The 18,147-nt window shown below is 47.4% G+C and overlaps 1 protein-coding gene across 1 annotated transcript in view; it reads left to right on the top strand.

Annotated features, from left to right (window-relative positions):
• Positions 1 to 18,147, top strand: part of LOC147706522 (alpha-2-macroglobulin-like protein 1) — a 290,022-nt gene that overhangs the window by 72,809 nt on the left and 199,066 nt on the right. Inside the window, exon 6 of the mRNA XM_086932987.1 lies at positions 1,633 to 1,792. Coding sequence (XP_086789113.1) covers positions 1,633 to 1,792 — 160 coding nt within the window. The remainder of the gene's footprint in view (positions 1 to 1,632; positions 1,793 to 18,147) is intronic.

Below are 18,147 nucleotides of genomic sequence, written 5' to 3'. Positions count from 1 at the left end.
TGACTGCATGGAGAAACCCGGCACATCGCTCTCAGAACCAATGCATCCTGGCTTCAGCACTTTGTCTTCAGAGCCAACCCTTCACCACCACTGTGTGAAGAAAATAGACACATCTCCTTGACTGCAGGGACTGACACCCATACATCGCTCGGCTGCTCCACGCATCTCCCTGTTGTGACCAGTATCAAGGTATTTTGTTCAGAGGGCCTTTCGTGGTTCCTGTACCTGGCCCATGCTCCATCGTGGTTGGCCTGAACTCTTGTTTTGCCCTGGTCCAGCGCGACCAGATAACATCTAAAGGCACTTTTTGCTTGTGAGCACTACAGACACTTTCAGTTTTTAAAATTCATATCTCTACTTCTACTTATTGGATTTGTGTCATTTGGTCTTGATCTATAACATTATTGCCTATTTTTCTAACCTGGTGTGGAGTCTTTTTGTAGTATTTTCATTGTGTAACTGTGTGTTGGGTTGCAGAAATAGTTTACACATTGCCTCTTAAGTTAAGCCTGACTGCTCTGTGCCAAGCTACCAGAGGGTGAGCTCAGGTTAACCTTTAGTGTGCATCTTCCTGACCCTACCTAGGATAGTGGTTCCTGCATGGACATGGTGTATACCTCTGCCAACCAGAAACCTCAGTTTCTAACAGAATGCATGGCAATACAGAATAGAAATGCCGAAGGGAATTTGTCCAGGCTTGGGGATGACTTGCATATGTGGTGGTCATGTCTCTTCTTACAGACCTTCGGGAAGGAAATCTTGAGTCATATTAGGAGCATATTGGGATACCCACTGAAATCTGACCCAGCAATTATATTACTAGGCCTAAAGACATCTAAAATTACGGGATTTACTTTAATGGACTGGAGACTTGTTACAAACATGCATTTAGCAGCTAAATAACATGGGGCTCAAAAGTGGAAATCTAAAGAGATACGGATTACGCGGGCATGGCCGAGTAAATTATGGATGCATTGGAAGAGCTAACTTGGAACTTAAACAATATGGGGGTAAGTTGGAAAGCATATGAAAGCCTTTGTTGGTCTGTTTTGAGGTAGGAAACAGCATTAGCAGGTACAAGGTCATTCAGGAAACAGAGACTAGTATAATAGTAAATGCTATTTGATCAGGGTTATTGAAAGGTTACCTAAAAGCACATGATGACACTCCAGAGAAATTGAATGCATGTTATATCTGCCCTTTATTAATATAAATGTAGTCGATCCTACTTGGGAAGAGCGGGGAGGATAAAGGAAGCCATGTGGAGTTGTGAGAATGTAACGGTTTCATTCCAATTGATGATCCAGGCTTCTTCAGTTGTTATGTTGCTGACATAATAAAACATTTCAATACTGTTGGAGGAAAAATTATGGGAATTACGTTCAAAAGTGGTTGCTTACCTCACCCATTTTTGCATATGCTGTTTATTTCTACAAGCTAAACCTTCCTAAAGGTATTAGGGGACAATGTTTTGGTGGTAATTGCAGCATCACGACCCGGAACTATATGAGGGAAGTTACGTTTGCGGTATTTTTAATAGATAATATCAGTCAAGCACCTGGTAAGTGATACTGTTGGATGTACGGGGATGGAATGGGTGGTAATTGAAGTTTTTGCTTTCTTTTACAATAGGACCCCCATGGCTATTGCATCGCTCAGTGGTGGGACCTCGTCCCTCGCCAGGGCTTCGTTGAAATGAATTTCAAGCTCCCACCTGACCCCGTGGAGGGGACGTACTCAATCAAGGTGGCACACCTCCAGGCCACACAGACCTTCCTGGTGGTGAAGATGGGTAAGGACCACACTTTATGTGACACCTTTTGAGGCAGGTTGTTGATAGATGGGCAGGTTTGGTTCGAGTTGGGAGTAGACATTCAATATCTGCCCTTTTTTTATTTTGGGAAATTCACAAAGTAAGCGACAATTAATAATAACATTTTGGTGAAAAGTGTTTTGTTTTGCTGGAGAATTTTTATGCTCCCAAAGTTGTGGAAGTTCAGGAAATGTTAACAATCTCACAAAGTTGTGAGGTTGTGAACCTAATGTAACTCTGCCTGTGGAATGAAATATCACACAAATCTAATCATGGGACAGCTTTAATTGGCGAAATGAATGTGGCGTTCACCAATAGTGGTTCAAAACTGTGGCTCACAATAACTTCCTTTTTTGGGGGGAAAGAGAGGAAGTGTGCATCTCCATCCACACTAAAAGAGGCTTATCACAGAAGCAATGTGTAAAGCATTGGCACAGCACTCTCACACAATAAATACACTGAGCGTAACAAAAGACTTCACACGTGGTGAATGCAAATAAAGATTGTACTCAGCGCACACATTAATTAACACAACATGAACATAATGTATCTCTGGGCATAAATCACACTTGGAAATATTACTAGCAGTACTAGTCCCAACAGTGTTAAAATGAAATCAATAATATGCACACTTGGGAAAAATCCTTTTTTACCCCTGCGCCCTTAAGTGGTGCGATAAGTTGTCAAAACTGGGCCAACCCTAACAAATAGCACAATTCAAATCCAGACATTTCTAGGGTGCACCCCAGGTCACAATGATATCAGGAATGCGTACACACAGGAATTTATAGCATTTTTCAGCAGCGCAGTGGTTCAAGGCCGCAGGGGTCAAACCAATGTCAATACGGAGTATTTGTTAGGTAATGAAACAACCAAGTAAAACAACACTGCTGCACAGAGCAAATATTAGCAGGCTGTTCTAATGAAACACATTCTCCTGCACTCACACAGCACCATAACGTGGTGCAAAGGGTAGCGGCAAATCCATATGAAGCACACTTGTATACACATGCACAGCCCGCATCGTGGTGCAAATGAGATCCGGCAGGTCAGTTGATAATATGAATGTGGACCCTGTGGCACAATCCCTCCCTCACCTCTCAATTACCCCCAACACTACTCTGCCTACAGGTTAGAGTAAAAAAAACACCCTTGCCAATGATGGTTTATTCCAGCGATCACGCTTAGTCAGGGGCCCTGGGGAGAAGAATAGAATCACTACCAGGGTAACCAGGCAACAGTCAACAAATGGAGGGTTGTCCACCACAAGGGAAGTTCACCCACTTTATGCGGAGCAGAAACAGGCTAGAGGCTTTTCCAGTTCTTTCAAGAGGTCCCTCAATGTGATTTCTGTCACCTGCCCACTTCTGCGAAGCACAGGGAGGATCTCGCAGTCTCTCGACCAGCTTCCGATCATTCTTGGAAGTGCTCCACAGCCCAGTCACTTACTCTCACCACCCAAGCCCGATTCAGGCGATACTACCTGGCAACGCAAAGTAATCTGGCCGGGTGAGGAGAGGGAGGTTGGTTCACCATGCTGAGGGCAAGATGGACCAATCGTTGAATGGGGGGTTTGCAGCTGTCCCTGCACCCCAAGGGAAGTGATACACAATGTCTGGTGCGCATTGATCTGAGTTGCACCAGACAATCCGGTGACAATTAATCAAAAGTTGGGTTTACCGTATCCCCCTGGAAATGAGGCACAATGTCTGCTGAGCATTGATCTGAGTCGCACCAGACAATCCCTTTGCTATCAACCCACAGCCGGGTTCGCCGTGAATGAGGCACAATATCTGGTGCCTGATAATCGAAGTCACACCAGACAATCCGATTCCAATCAACCCACAGTCAGATCACCTTACCTCCCTCGAATGAGGCACAATGTCTGGTGCGCGATGATCCGAGTCGTACCAGACAATCCGGTTCCAATCAACCCACAGTCTGGTTTGCCGTAACTCCCTGGAATAAGACACAACGTCTGGTGCACGATGATATGAGTCGCACCAGACAATCCAGTTTCACACATACAGTCGCAAGTTCAGTATTACCACACAAGGTAGAATGTAGCAGTACTACGGATGTGTCCTCCCTCCACTGGTCACAAACTGTGAATCAGACTCTGCACGCAATGAGTATGCAGTTGGCGTGTTCCATAAGAGAGATGCAGCATGGACGATGAAATAGGCCACGCTGTCCCGCAAGTGGTGAATTCCCTTACCACCAATGAGACACTTGTGCATGCTGAGGCCCCACAATGCAGCAGCCACACTCGATGTGGGCACGATTTGGTAGCTCTGCACAAGGCAATCTGGTCTCCAGGCACAATACTTAGTTCCACGCTCCCCGCGCTCTGCAGTCAGGATCGCACAGGCGAAGTAGGAGCTGGTGAAGGCACTGCTCTGCAGGTGAAACACATAGGGCCTTGTTACGATGTTGGTCAGAGTTACCTCCAACAGACATCGCTGCAAATGCGGAACCGACCAACCTCCGGTCGGCAGTCCAACACCGCAATTAGGATATGACCACACATGGTGCAGTCGCAAACTTCTATTTTACAATGGAAGCTCTTGTGTGGCTGTCCGAAACCGCCCGCAGCACAAGCTCCCATTGTAAAATGGAAGTTTTCGCACATCCCAGCACCTCATGGCGCCGAAAATTTGTTCCGCTCGTGGAATTTGCGGATTTTCTGCGATTTTGCAGAAAAATCAGCGAATCTGCGAGCGGGACGAATTTTCCATGAAGCACTTACAGGGTTACAGCAGCATGTGCCCAAGTTGAAGCTAATTTCTTTGTAACCATTTACAAAAGGGTTACAAAGAAATTAACTTCAACTTGGGCACCTGCTGTAACCCTGTAAGTGCTTCCTGAGTGGCGCCTCGTTGCCTACTTGCAACTATTCTCTGACCCTGCTCTCACCCTCGAAGCAGGGTCAGAGAATAGTTACAAGTAGGCAACGAGGCTCCTGTCCCAAAAATTAAACCTCAGCAGGAAGCACTTACAGATACAAAATAAAGCAGGTGCCCGAGTTGAAGCTCAAAGTCAGTAACGTTTTAATCAGCCCAAAACCTTACCACGGTCGAGGCTGGGCAAGTGTGCTTTAACCCCATATCTGGCGTCGAAAATGAGCTGTTATACTCGAGGGAGGTCTTTGCATCCATAAGTGTCTCAAGCGTGATCTCCATGTAGTTCCTGTGGCCAGGAGGCTGCTTTCTCCTCACCTGCTGCCCTGCTCGCTCTCTGACCCTTTACACAAGAGGCATGTGAACACGCATAGCAGCCCCGCCCTTTCGGCCCCGCAACACACACTTGTGGTACCAAACGTCTTCCCGCCCTTTCCCCACTATGATGGACAGCTTCGTCCATCATAGTGGCATCTTCGTGGATAACTATGCAGGGCAGGATTCATTCTGGCACAAGGCTCCTGTCCCAAAAATTAAACCTCAGCAGGAAGCACTTACAGATACAAATAAAGCAGGTGCCCGATTTGAAGGTCAAAGTCAGTAATGTTTTAATCAGCCCAAAACCTTAGCACGGTCGAGGCTGGGCAAGTGTGCTTTAACCCCATATCTGCTGTCGAAAATGAGCTGTAATACTCGAGGGAGGTCTTTGCATCCCTGAGTTTCTCGAGTGTGATCCCCGTGTAGTTCCTGTGGCCAGGAGGCTGCTTTCTCCTCACCTGCTGCCCTGCTTGCTCTCTGACCCTTTATACACAAGAGGCATGTGAACACGCGTAGCAGGACCGCCCGTTCGGCCCCGCACCACACACTTGCGGTACCAAACGTCTTCCCGCCCTTTCCCAGCTATGATGGACAGCTCACTCAAGTGACCTCGGCGCATTTTGGCACAGTGACAAAGTTACAGGCACACAGGGTCACTGAAGGCAAATCTTCTGGCCCTTTACGCAGCTGCAGTGTAGGAAAAGCAATATACATTTACCCAACTAGGTAGCACTTACTGATTTGCCAGTAGAAAGTACTCCAGTTGAGTATAGTGCAATTGCAAAAAAATCCACGATTTCGCGGGAAAATCAGCGAATTTTCTTTGCAATTTCATGCGAATTCGCGGACCGCAGATCTGCAAAATTCGCCCATACTTCGTATGGGGGCACCATAGGTGCCCCCAGTGCCACAGCTGCAGGACCAGGGGTGAAGGGGGCCCTGGTTTGGGCCCCAAGGTCACTTTCTGACAGCCTTTCCATGTCAGAAAGGCCGAAATGGAAAGGGTGTCGGAAATCGACATCATAATTCCGATGGTGGAAATGCCGTCCTTAAGGGATTATGAGCGGTTTCCAACTGTCCGGTTTCTGACTGGCAGACGAGCTTGGTTTCTTACTGCCCGACGTGATCCTTGAGCCCGTCGGAAGCCGGTCGGTTTGCCTGGCTGGTTTACACACACAACATTGTAATTCGGCGGTTGGAATGTAAACCTTCCATGTCGGTCAGAAAGCCTCCGCCCAACATCAAATTAAGGCCCACAGTCATGTAGTTCCCTCATGGGAGATCTTTGATGTCCCTGAAACCTCCAAAAAAAACAGGGTGCAAGCCACAAGCCCTTGGGGAGCACACGTCAGGGTGCCACACATTAACAGGTAGTCGGCCAAGCCAGCCACTATTCAGGCAGGGTGCACGGTCCCTTCCAATGGCAGTATCCTCCTTGTGCACAGCACATTCTTCTGGCAGTCTGCACCACGCAGAGGAAGATGTTTGCTCCCACGTCCTCATAAGCGTATCTCTACTCGGCTGAAGCATGGAACCCGTAGCTATACTGTAGTGTGCCTTTGAAGTCGGGGATGATTCAGAGGGTCCCCCTTTGAACCACAGATGTCTCCCTTTAAATTCAGTCCTACTTACCATGAGCCCTTGTAATGCAGAGCTTAATCTTTAGTGAGGCCATGATATGGCTTCCCAGAGGCCAATCGTCAAAACCTCTCCCCCCAGTCTTTCCAGCCCAGCTGAAATGGCAGAGGTCTGTCATTCCAGTTGCATACCCAATGTTTAGGCTGTCTCTGTGGAATGCACAGATGTGCCCTCCCAGCCTCCAGTATGGACTGGAGTCAAACTAAAAGGCACGCAAAAGAATTTAGCGCACAGAAAAGCCCACTTTCTAGAAGTAGCATTCTAAGCGATTAATGACAAATCCACTTTTTACCACAAGGGAGGATTTGTCATAATGAATCCAATGATGGTAAACAACATGAGCCTGCTCCACTGTAAGCCACCACTGCAGCTTTGAGTACATTTAGCCATTCCCCTATGTTAACTCTTGAAAAGAGTAAACCTCATAGGTAGGGAAAACCCAAATGGGGATTATTCACTACCTGGGTAGGGAACACACATGTGTACCTGCTCTGCCTTTCCTCTACCACTTGCCCCACCCCTCTAGGCTTACCCAAGGGTGTCCTATTGGTAGTGAATGGCCTACTCCGCAATGGTTTAGCAATGCCAACCTGAGCATAGGTGCAACTGTGTACACACATCCCTGCAATGGCTAGGATACATGTTTTAAGGCTATTCTGGTTGGTGGCACAATCAGTGCTGCCGCTCACGCCTAGCCAGTGCAGTACCTGCCCTGAGTATGTGGTGTACCTTTTTACAGGGCACTCACAGGTACCACACTTAAACCGATCAGATAAGCGCCAATTCCTAGCATGTGTTGGAAGGGTGCGCGCGTTTTCACACTGCATTACAGTGGGAAAGTACACAGAGTCCTAAGGCCACGAAAAGATAATCAGCAAAAAAACAGGGAGAACAAAATTAACGTTTTAGGGAAATCCTCTAAGAAGGGCCATGTCCAACAGCCAGTCCTTGGCCTCTCTCCGAGAAGATCACCTTTATTCAGTGTAGGGGAAAGAAGTGTTGTACCCCCTCCTCGGGTCCCACTTGTAGCAGATAAGGCGTGGGCGAGTCTCCTTTAATTCCAATCCTAGGCCTATCTTTTCATAATGGTTGTACACAATCCTAATAGTGGCTAGTTAATGTCTCTCGGAGATTTGAATAGATAGTCCATTGCACACCAGGGCTATCTATAGTGCTTGAACAAGTTCAATTTTTTGCAAAACAAAGGCTTCTACGCTGCTGTGTGCCTGATTTTTCATCTACATAGACGCTAGCTCCTGTGGTGGCATAACAAGTCCTTAAGGCCCCCCTAAAAAGTACAGTGAGGGGACCTTGTATCCTTCCTCTAGCATCCTACCACCTGCCATTGCCCGGTGTGTTACCCCTGCCACCTCCCGATTATATCATCAGGAGATTTAGCAATACCATTAGCTACAAAGAAAACATGCATTGTAAATGCATTTGGCTTCACCTATGGGATTAATATTAAGAGGAGTGGAAGCAGTGTATGAGTGCAGCGAGAATGGTGTAAGTGTTCTCTGTGCAGGGCGAGTGGTGCATGAATGGAGGGTGATAAATGTTTAAGTGCAGGGTGAAAGTGCCTCAATGCATGGTGACTGATGTGTGTTCAATGCAGAATGAGAATTTTGTGAGTCTACAGGGTTTTGAAATGATATGCTCTACAAGGTGTTTGAGTATAAGGTGAGCAGTATGTCAATAGTATATGTGCAGGATGAGCGGTTTGAGTTCATGGTGAGAGATGTGTGTGGCGGGTGAGAGGAATGAGTGCTGGGTGAGAAGTATGTCAATGGTATGTGAGGGCTGATTCAGCTCTGTATGAGTGGTGGGTGAGCAGTATCTGACAGCCAGCGGAAAGTTAGGGTGACTGGTCAGAGTAAGTGGTAGGTGAGTGTGCCGAAAATGCAGGGGGAGAGAAAAGGGTGCTGAAAAGTTAAAGCATAGAAGAAAGAAAAGGTTTTGCCTTGATTTTTTTAATAATAAAAAGTTTCACAAATTTTAAATTGGACGCCGCACCAAGGGTTAACTGTACAGCTCATGTATGTGTCTGCAAACACCAGTATGTTTTGTTAATGTATCTTGAGCCAACAGGATAGCCCAGCAGGTTAAGTGCTTGCTGTGACCTTGAGATTCAAATCACAGCAGGTTCGAATGGTCGTTTTTGCTTTGTGTAGTTGAACAAAGGAGCACTAGTTTTAGTTGGATAACAACTCAGTGCCAAGTGTTATGTGTAAAGGTTGTGTGAAGATCACTAATTGCAAATCTCACAGATGTCCCTGTTCTTTCTGCGAGAACGCCTCCAGTCCATGCTTTTCAGAGATTTGAAGTCCTGTTTAAGTCATTATAAAATCAGGCTTACAGGTCTCTCAGAGTGAACTGAAAACCTGGACTGGATAACCTATTCAGGCGTAGACCTGGAAAATTTGAGGGCTCTGCGGAATCTAACTCCTTCAAAACATCGTTCACTCATTTGTGCGTTTCTGCCTGACACTTATACCACAGACATCTCAATGGGAAATAAGATGTTTACATTGTAAAAATGCTGAAGTTAGAGCACAAAGAACCCTGAAAACCCTACATCACCATTGAGGGAGATCTAAATATAAACAACAATGCTGGAGCTACTCGGACTACCCTTTGGAGACTAAGTAGTATGTTTCACAACACAAAAATTATAAGTTACGGTAGAGCCATATTGGTTCCTCTTACTATGGGCGACAGCAATCAAATATAAACAAAACAGATAATATAAGAGCAGACTTTGCTTGTAGCTTCACCTATATAATTACAGAACATGCAGAATTCCGTGGTTAACATTCCGGCCCGGTCACTATAGGCCATATCGCAGCCTTTGGTAAATGTCTTGTCCTATAGGTATTCTATGGTATCTTCTGAAATATATTTTTGGGCAAGGGTTCAATTCAGTATGCTTTCCTCAGTGTAAAGCATGACTACTTCAAATTTTACAAGCATCCTCTAAAAGGTGGTTTTAGGCCAGGTTTAACAAAGCAATTATAATAACAAGAATTGATGTTGGAGAGGTATGTGATGTGAATTCTGAACTTCCAAATTACCGCTGCGTTGGGAATATGAAATGTGATGTGCTTACAAGCATGCTGTATGGACAGCCACAGAGGCTCAGCTAATTCATTAACATGTGAAAAAGATGCACGGACGAAAACGTGTAGAGTGGTCTCTCGCTGAGGGGTCATGTGTCTCTGTCAGGACGGGTGAAGCAAGAAGTGCGAAGATTGCGATTTGAATGGCAGATTCTATAATCGCTAAAAAAACCTTAGGGAGTCACGGCGGCTTCACCTGCAGGTTTCGCATGTTTAGATCTCATTATTATGTCGATCCAGTGATGTAACTGGAGCGACCAGGAATGTACGATACTGCCCTAATGAAGCACATGTCCAGGGGTCAGCTCCTGTTGGGATTGTGGATATTGGTATGGTCTTGGGTCGCGTGGGGTAAAGAATAAATACTCCTGGCAGAGGGCGGAGGTAGGGAGAATGCAGGCCAGGGATGAGTTAATACTACCACCCGTTTCCTAGATCCCGATTCACAGAACTAACATAAGACAAAATCCTAAATTTACAACTTTTGGTATTCACAGAAGTTAGGATTTTGTCTTAAGACAAACTTAAGACAGACTTCAGACAGACTTAAGACAAACTTAAGATAGACTTAAGACAGACTTAAGACAGACTTAAGACAGACTTAAGTTAGGATTTTGTCTTAAGTCTGTCTTAAGTCTGTCTTAAGTTTGTCTTAAGTCTGTCTTAAGTATGTCTTAAGTTTGTCTTAAGACAAACTAAAGACAAAATCCTAACTTCTGTGAATACCAAAAGTAGTAAGTTCATTCTGTGAATGTCAAAAGTACTAAGTGCATTCTGTGAATACCAAAATAGTAGTAAGTTTAGGATTGAGTCTTAAGTTCATTCTGTGAATCGGGCCATACCTGCACACGTGGGTCCTGGTTTGGCCGATGCTGCTTTCCTGCAGCAGAAACACAACACCCATCACAGGCCTGGAGAAGCACAGAAGCCTGATCGCAGAATGTGATTTATGTGCAATTCCAATGCTATGTGCAACGGGCACCACTCCCTTTTCTCTACTACAAAATCCCCATCTTGTGTGTCTGAAATGGATGGATAAGCAACCCCAGGGAAATGTGAAACAACTGAATCTCTCAATCAGGCAGAGGCTGATGCCGAGAAAATAGAGTAATACGTGTGGTACGTGACGAAGCGGTCCTGTCCCCTTCCCCTTTCCATGGAGGACCTCTGCCAGGCGACTCATCTAAATGAGTGTCTTCATCAAAAGGCACTAAAAGCAGTGACAAGCAACCAATGGACAGACATGAATGGATACCTCCTAAGAGGACATTGTCTCTTCATAATGGGACACCAGGGCATGGTGAAAACCAAGAGCTGTTGTTCCCTCTAATGGTTGAACAGGTCGAAGAGGCAGCCTGGTCCTGTTCAGGGTGTCAATCGGCTGGGGGTGTCAATCCCCCCCCCACCCATTGTAACTGAAAAAAGAACTCGACAGCCTGGATTTTGGAAGCCTCACTATGGTGATGATTGACGATTACTCCAAATATCCGGAGGTGGTAATTATTTCCTCTCTAAGTGCCAGCAAGGTGCTACCCAAGTTGGAGAAGATCATGGCTACCTATGGGTTAGTAAAAGAACTAAAGACCAACATTGGCCCGCCTTTTCAGGGACCGGTGCTGGCTTCCTATTTAACTTCTCTGTGGTATACTCACAAAAAGATTACCCCCAGATGGCCCCAAGCTAATGGGGAGGTTGAACGATTCATGCAAACCGCAAATCAGGTGATTCAAATTGCCTCCGCCAATCAAAAACCTGTGGAATTCGCAATATGCTTGTTCCTAAGAGGCTATCGTCAAACTTCCCACTCCACCACGGCGCGGGCTCCCATACCTCTTTCAATGGGTCGGGTAGCTGAGGACACGATCCTGCACCATCCAACATGGATGCCTGATCCGGCCAATGATTTTGCATTACACGATAAGAGGAGGAGGTCCAATGATCAAGTAAATCATCGGCGATGGGCTAAGGTGTCTGACCTACAGCTGGCAGAGAAAGTGCTTGTCCAAGACTGATGCCCTGGCAGTAAGTTTTGACTAGGAATGTCTCTGCATTCAAGAGATTTCATCGGTCCCCTGATGGTCCGCGAGGAAGTCTTGACATGGCCTCCATCAGCGATACCTCGGAAAAGGCCAGTGAAGAGGACTGCCCGGTTTGGGAGTCAGTGGAAAGTGATGCACCTGGCAATGAGCCCTCTGATGGGTCTGAGATAACTCCAGTGAGTTGCCCTGCCAGTGCTCCTGAGCCCCTGTGCAGCCGGGCCAATTACACCCGGTATGGCCTCCGAAGCAACCCTGGGCCCTCTACCCAATTGAGAGACCATTTGTTGTAAGTCGACATGCTGGTGTCCGGTGTCTGAGGACTTGGTGTCTGTCCAGGCATGTGACATCAGGTTTGCGTGTCTGTGCTGCCCATGGACAGTAGTGGGACTCCGATTGTGCTATCTGTGGAAAGGTTTCTGACTGCTATACTGTTTAGGCCCACATCTAAGTACTGGGGTGAATTTATGACATTGTTCTGTATTCTGTCCATCAAATGTTTTTGTTTGCATTTGTCAACCCGAATGGGACGGTTATGTCCATACGTGGCTTTCGCACTCCCCATGCTACTGGAATCAAGCTATCCTGGCTGATGAGGGCTGAAAGCTTGAAACCGGTTTTGGATGCTTGTTTCCAGTCCAGGGAGGGCCTGGCAGTTCGGGCTGCACTGTTCCCATTGGGCGTAGGTTCAAGATTGATTTGCATATGGCTGGGTCCAAACTGGAATGGCATGGTGAGCAAACAAACGATGGATTTAGGCCCAGATCTCTGTACTGGGGTGAATGTATGGCATTATTATGCATTCTGTCCATCAATGGTTCTTTTTGCATGTGTCACCCCAAGTGGGACGGGTATTCCCAGACGTGGGTCTCGTTCTCTCCATGCCATTGGATTCAAGCTATCCTGGCTGATGAGGTCTGAAACCCCGAAAGCGGTCCTAGGATGCTTGTTTCCAGTCCAGGGAGGACCTGGCCTGGCAGTTTGGTCTGGATTGTTCCCATTGGGCGCAGGGTCAAGACTGATTTACCTATGGCTGGGTCTAAGCTGGAATGGCAGGGTGAGCAAACAAAACGACGGATTTAGGCCCAGATCTCTGTACTGGGGTGAATGTATGACATTGTTCTGAATTCTGTTCATCAATTGTTCTTTTTGCATTTGTCACCCCGAGTGCGACGGGTTTGCCCAGACGTGGGTCCCGTGCTCTCCATGCCACTGGAGTCAAGCTATTCTGGCTGATGAGGGCTGAAAGCCTGAACCCGGTCCTAGAAGGCTTGTTTCCAGTTCAGGGAGGACCTGCCCTGGCAGTTCGGGCTCGATTGTTCCCATTGGGCACAGGTTCAAGACTGATTTGCATATGGCTGGGTCCAAACCTGAATGGCATGGTGAGCAAATAAACGATGGATTTAGGCCTAGATCTCTGTACTGGGGTGAATGCATGACATTGTTCTGCATTCTGTCCATCAGTTGTTCTTTTTGCAAGGTGTTAAGACAGCTTAACTCGGGTGCAAGTAGTTGTACCCATCTTGTCAGCAGGGCAGAGGAAGGGAAAAGGTGGCCATGGGTCACCCTCCACCTGCAGTAGTGAGGAAGTTAATTTCACACGTGTCCCTGCATCTCAGCCTGTTGCGGAACAGGCTCACCAGGGAGCTGAAGGGACTGAAGGAGCAGATGCTGCGAGAACAACAGGACAAGGTATAATTTAGGAATAATTCCCGTCAGTACATTAGATCATTTGCATGTTTGGCTCGCTTTTCCGACCATTCTTTACATAAGTCCTTCCAGGATCTTCTGCACATATTCTCCACCTGTCCACAAAAGTTCCTCCTTCATTTCCGTAAAAGGCATACACACGTTGTTTCTTATTCATATTCTCCCTCTTCTACACGTGCATGTATTAGGAACTGGTTCTGTTTTTTTCTGCAACCAACATTAAACAAGATGGCACATGTAGGTCTGTTTTTCAATTGTGACAGCAAAATAAAAAGCCGGTGCATTCACACTGCTATTGGCTTAGTAATAAGGGCAGGCATGAAGTCACTTTCATGGCAAAGGCCCAGTTGATAGCTGAAACTGGGATGGTGCAGTGAGCTAAAAAACGGTGTTGGATCTAGCCCTGATCTCTTGACTGGGTGAGAGCTTTTTGCTTAATTCAGAGACTCTGTCCCTCACCACCCCTTGTTGTAAATACCAGTTGATAGCCAGTACTGTTTGTGTTCAAGTATTAGCATATAATAATATATGAGATACTAATTATGTCTATCTGCTCGATAAAGAAATATGTTCAGCTCTTTAGCCCCTTTGCCGCGCGCGAATTTCGCCGCGGTGGGGTGCGGGGAGGGGGTGCTGCGCGGTGCTCATGATGGCTCCCGGCTGTCATGAGTCACAGTAGGCGTGTGCTCATGATGGCCTGGACTCGTCAGAACTCCACCCACTGATTAATTCGCCCGCACAGGCAGGGAATTAATCGCGCATGGGCGGAGCGGCAAAGGCACGACGGCACCAGGCCGTCATGAGCACATGACTACCGTGACTCATGACGGCCTGGAGCCGTCATGAGCACCGAAGGGGTTAATGAACTGGAGGGGCTTTGGGAATGCTGGACGTGCGAAGGGCTTCTGTTAATATTTTGTGCCTAGGCCTAATTTGAGAAGAACTTCGTGCTGCAGGAATGTGCCAGATAAAGTGGTAGTGAATGGTTATGCTATTGGGGAGCCTAATCAGTAGGAGTTAAATCCATGGAATGATTTCAAATCTCGCAGCTCAAGTTGTCATTAGGCTCGTTAAAGACGGTCTGTGTGATCGCCAATATAATACTTAACTGAAAGTAGACTGGAACTTCTTGAGACCTTGCTCTGTGCACCAGGGGAATGGTGGTAGCACACACTGCTGTTGCAGGAGTTGGCAGTGGGGTTGCTGCAGGAGTGGCCAATGGGGCTTAAGGTTGCATGCATCAGAAAGCAGATCCAGAAAGACACAGTGAAGGATTGGCATTAACATATGTCTACAGACACGGCTCAAGCAACTGCTTTAAATTCCTGTTCTCAGAAGAGCATGCTTGTTTGAACGTTTGTTGTTCACCATGAACCAGAGGACATGTGATCTCGTCTGGTGTGGTTAAGGGGAGGATGCAGCTTTTGTGAAACGGAGGCACATTACCATGATACATTAATTAATGTAGCCTCACTGGCCCAATTCCCCACTCACCTACCAAAAGCATATACAATCACTAGAAAATCTTTGTTTTTTAGTATGATAGTGTTGCTACTTGTTCTGCTCACTGGGTTACTCACAGCGAATTAGCACAACAGTTACTGAGCACTATTTAGGTAACCCCTCCGTCACGAGCCACGGACACGCTGTGCTGGTGACGGAGTGGTTCCGTCACGGCGCGGCCGCCAAGACCACGCTGCAGCAATTTCGCACCTGCGCGGCAGTCTTAATGAGCGGGCGGGCCGTGACGGAACCTCTCCGTCACAAGTACAGCGCACCCGTGGCTCGTGACGGAGTGATTCCGTCTCGAGCATGGTGGCGCCGTACGGCCCTCCTCCCCCCACCGCCGCGGCGGAATTACCACTGCGGCAAAGGGGTTAATGAATGTGTTGTTTGTCATTGCTGAAGCAGGCACAAAGCAGAGTCCTCCTTTTCCTGGCTCACCCTTAATGCAATATTTTTTTTTTAAATTGCTGCCGAGCATACGTTGCCTTTACTTTTTATTAAAAGTAAAATGCAAAATAAACAATAATGGTAGATTTTTGCCATGCAAGCTAACAAAATCTCACTTCCAATTAAAAAAAATGGAGACATATGCTCAGCTGTAATCGTTCTCTTTTTAATTTCATTAAAGGTGCATTACCTTGTGCGGCTTATAGAGGGCCATTTACAACTTCACATGGAAACCTAGTAACAGCCTGTGGTACTACACCCTTTCCTTGCTTTCTGGATTTTTTTAAATCCTTATGCTACTGCTGGGATCATTTTTGAAAAAAAAAATCATTATTTGCAAAGCCAATAGCTCAAACTTTCTCTGACGCGAAATCTATTGCATTGCAAATGCTTGTTCTTTATAGGCCATACCTGAACACATGGGTCCTGTTGTGTCGGGGGCCCCTACACTCTGTGGGGCACCTGGGACACTGTAGGCGTGACTCGTGGCCGCTTATATGATAATGAAACCACACGGACAACTGGGGGACTGTTAGTGGCTCTGCACGTCGTTGCCAACTGGCGTACGTACGTGCGGAGACCCCTTTTATTATCTTGGTCACGTGAGGGCTACGCCACACGCCTGTTGCGCCACAGGCGTGCATAATCTGGAACACAACATTCCTCCCCAAACACAAAAAAACGAAATGCAGATGAGACACAACAATTACATTAAAATAGGTAAACACCATCGGCTAATACACTCAGTCTCTGAGATTCACTTAACAGTCTCAGGTTGGCAAATCACTCAAACATGAAATGGAACAGTCTTACGTGAGATAGTCCCGGAGGCGGCAGGAGGGCTCTGGGTTCTTCCTTAGCCGATATTGGGAGATCCCTCTGGTCAGCTCAGCACTACCCCCAGCCGGAGATGGTGATTCGTTGGCATGGGTGACAGAGTCATCTCTGCCCTGCTCAGCACTGACGCCTTCCAGTTCTTCCGGGCATCCGTCGTCCTCACCTGTCGATTCCTGAGACATTTCTCCTTGGTAGCACCCTCTGGGTGTCGGGGAGCTTGCCGCTACCGGGCCGGAAAACAACGGGATCTCTGGCGACTCCGGCACAGCGACCACCCCGGCCACTGGATGGTACAGTTTGAAATGGGACATATTACGAGTCACAGTCTCTCGGCCTCGGATTGCTATGATGCGTGCTCCCTTCACGTTGACCACCTTCCATGGTTCTTCTTGTACGTCAGCCTGAATTTCCCACTTGTTATTCGATTTTTTAGCAGTCGCCGATTGCCCGTGGAGACCTGCCACGGGCAATCGGCGATGCTTTGGCTCTCCTGCGCCGGCTGGCTTGGGCATAGGCTTTCTGCCGTTTGACCTCAATCTGAACTTCCTCGGACGGTCCTGGTTTCCAGCGGGGATGATGTGGAATGGAGTCCACAACCACCCGCCCCATGAGAACATGTCCTGGTGCAACCCCAGTGGTTGTGTGGGGTGTTCGCCATTGGCCTGTGGCCATCGGGGTGTTATTCGGCGATGTCGGATTCCCAAAGCACTGAGATAACTTGCCAGTTCTTGTCCCTGAAAAGGAGGGCCATTGTCCGTGCGTAGTTCCTTCATCACTCCATGAGCAGCCATTATTTTTTCAAGATTGGGAATGACTTCCATAGCACTGGTGGTGGAGACTATTTCTACTTCCGGGTATTTGGAGTGATCGTCAATGGCTACCATGGTGTGTCGCCCGTCTGTGAGACTGCCAAAGTCCAGGCTGACACACTCCCATGGGTGTCGTGGTCGGGGTTCTGCTATGACCGGGGCCTCTCGCGGGGCATCACCAGTGACTTGACAAGCCGCGCACGATCTCACCGTGGCTTCCACAAGGTCATCCATGAGAGGAAACCACACCTTGGTCCTCAATCGAGATTTTGTTTTGACCATCCCTTGGTGGCCAACATGGGCCAGTTGTACCACTCGGGTTGTTAGAGATGATGGTATGACCAATCTGTGGCCTCTCAATAGGCATCCGATGTCGTCTTCATTGAGCTCCCCTCTCACATGATGCAGGCTCTCCATTATGCGCCTTGCTTCAGGCGTCAGTATTTTCCATTCCTCTTTGGCTCGATGCCAGCTCCCGCTCTGCAGTGCCCTTCGGGCCCTTTGTAGGCAGTCATCCTTCCGGGTAGCCTCCGCAATACTCTCCAGCGATATGGGAATCGGGCATGATCGGGCAGTGATGCACCTCACATATGCTTCGGTGTCTGCTGCATCTTCGATTTCCTCTTGAGTGGCTGGTCGCGGGTGTCGTGAAAGGTCTCCTCCCTGTGCCACGTACAAGAACGGCCACCTGGGGAGACAGGCGCTTCCTTGTGGCCACTCCAAAAGTTTGGAATCTTTTGCCACTTGCCATCAAAATTGCCCCGAACATGATGAGCTTCCGCAGGCTCTTAAAAACATGGTTGTTTAACCAGTAAGAGGATGGCTGACTCCAGTAGCTCCACAGCGCCGAGACACCCCAGGGTATTTGTTGCGCTATAAAAATTACGTAAATAAATAAATAAATAAATAATCTGCGGGATTCCTAGACCGGGGTTGATACTCCACTTGGCAGTTGTGGTCTTGAAGTTGGAACATCCACTTCTCAATTCGAGGTGGGGGTTTTGTGGATGTTCCGGA

The sequence above is a fragment of the Lissotriton vulgaris genome, chromosome 7 (assembly GCF_964263255.1).
Source record: "Lissotriton vulgaris chromosome 7, aLisVul1.2, whole genome shotgun sequence".
NCBI lineage: Eukaryota > Metazoa > Chordata > Amphibia > Caudata > Salamandridae > Lissotriton > Lissotriton vulgaris.
The sequence above is the reverse complement of the archived record's forward strand: the minus strand, read 5'-3'. Positions and strand labels throughout refer to the sequence as shown.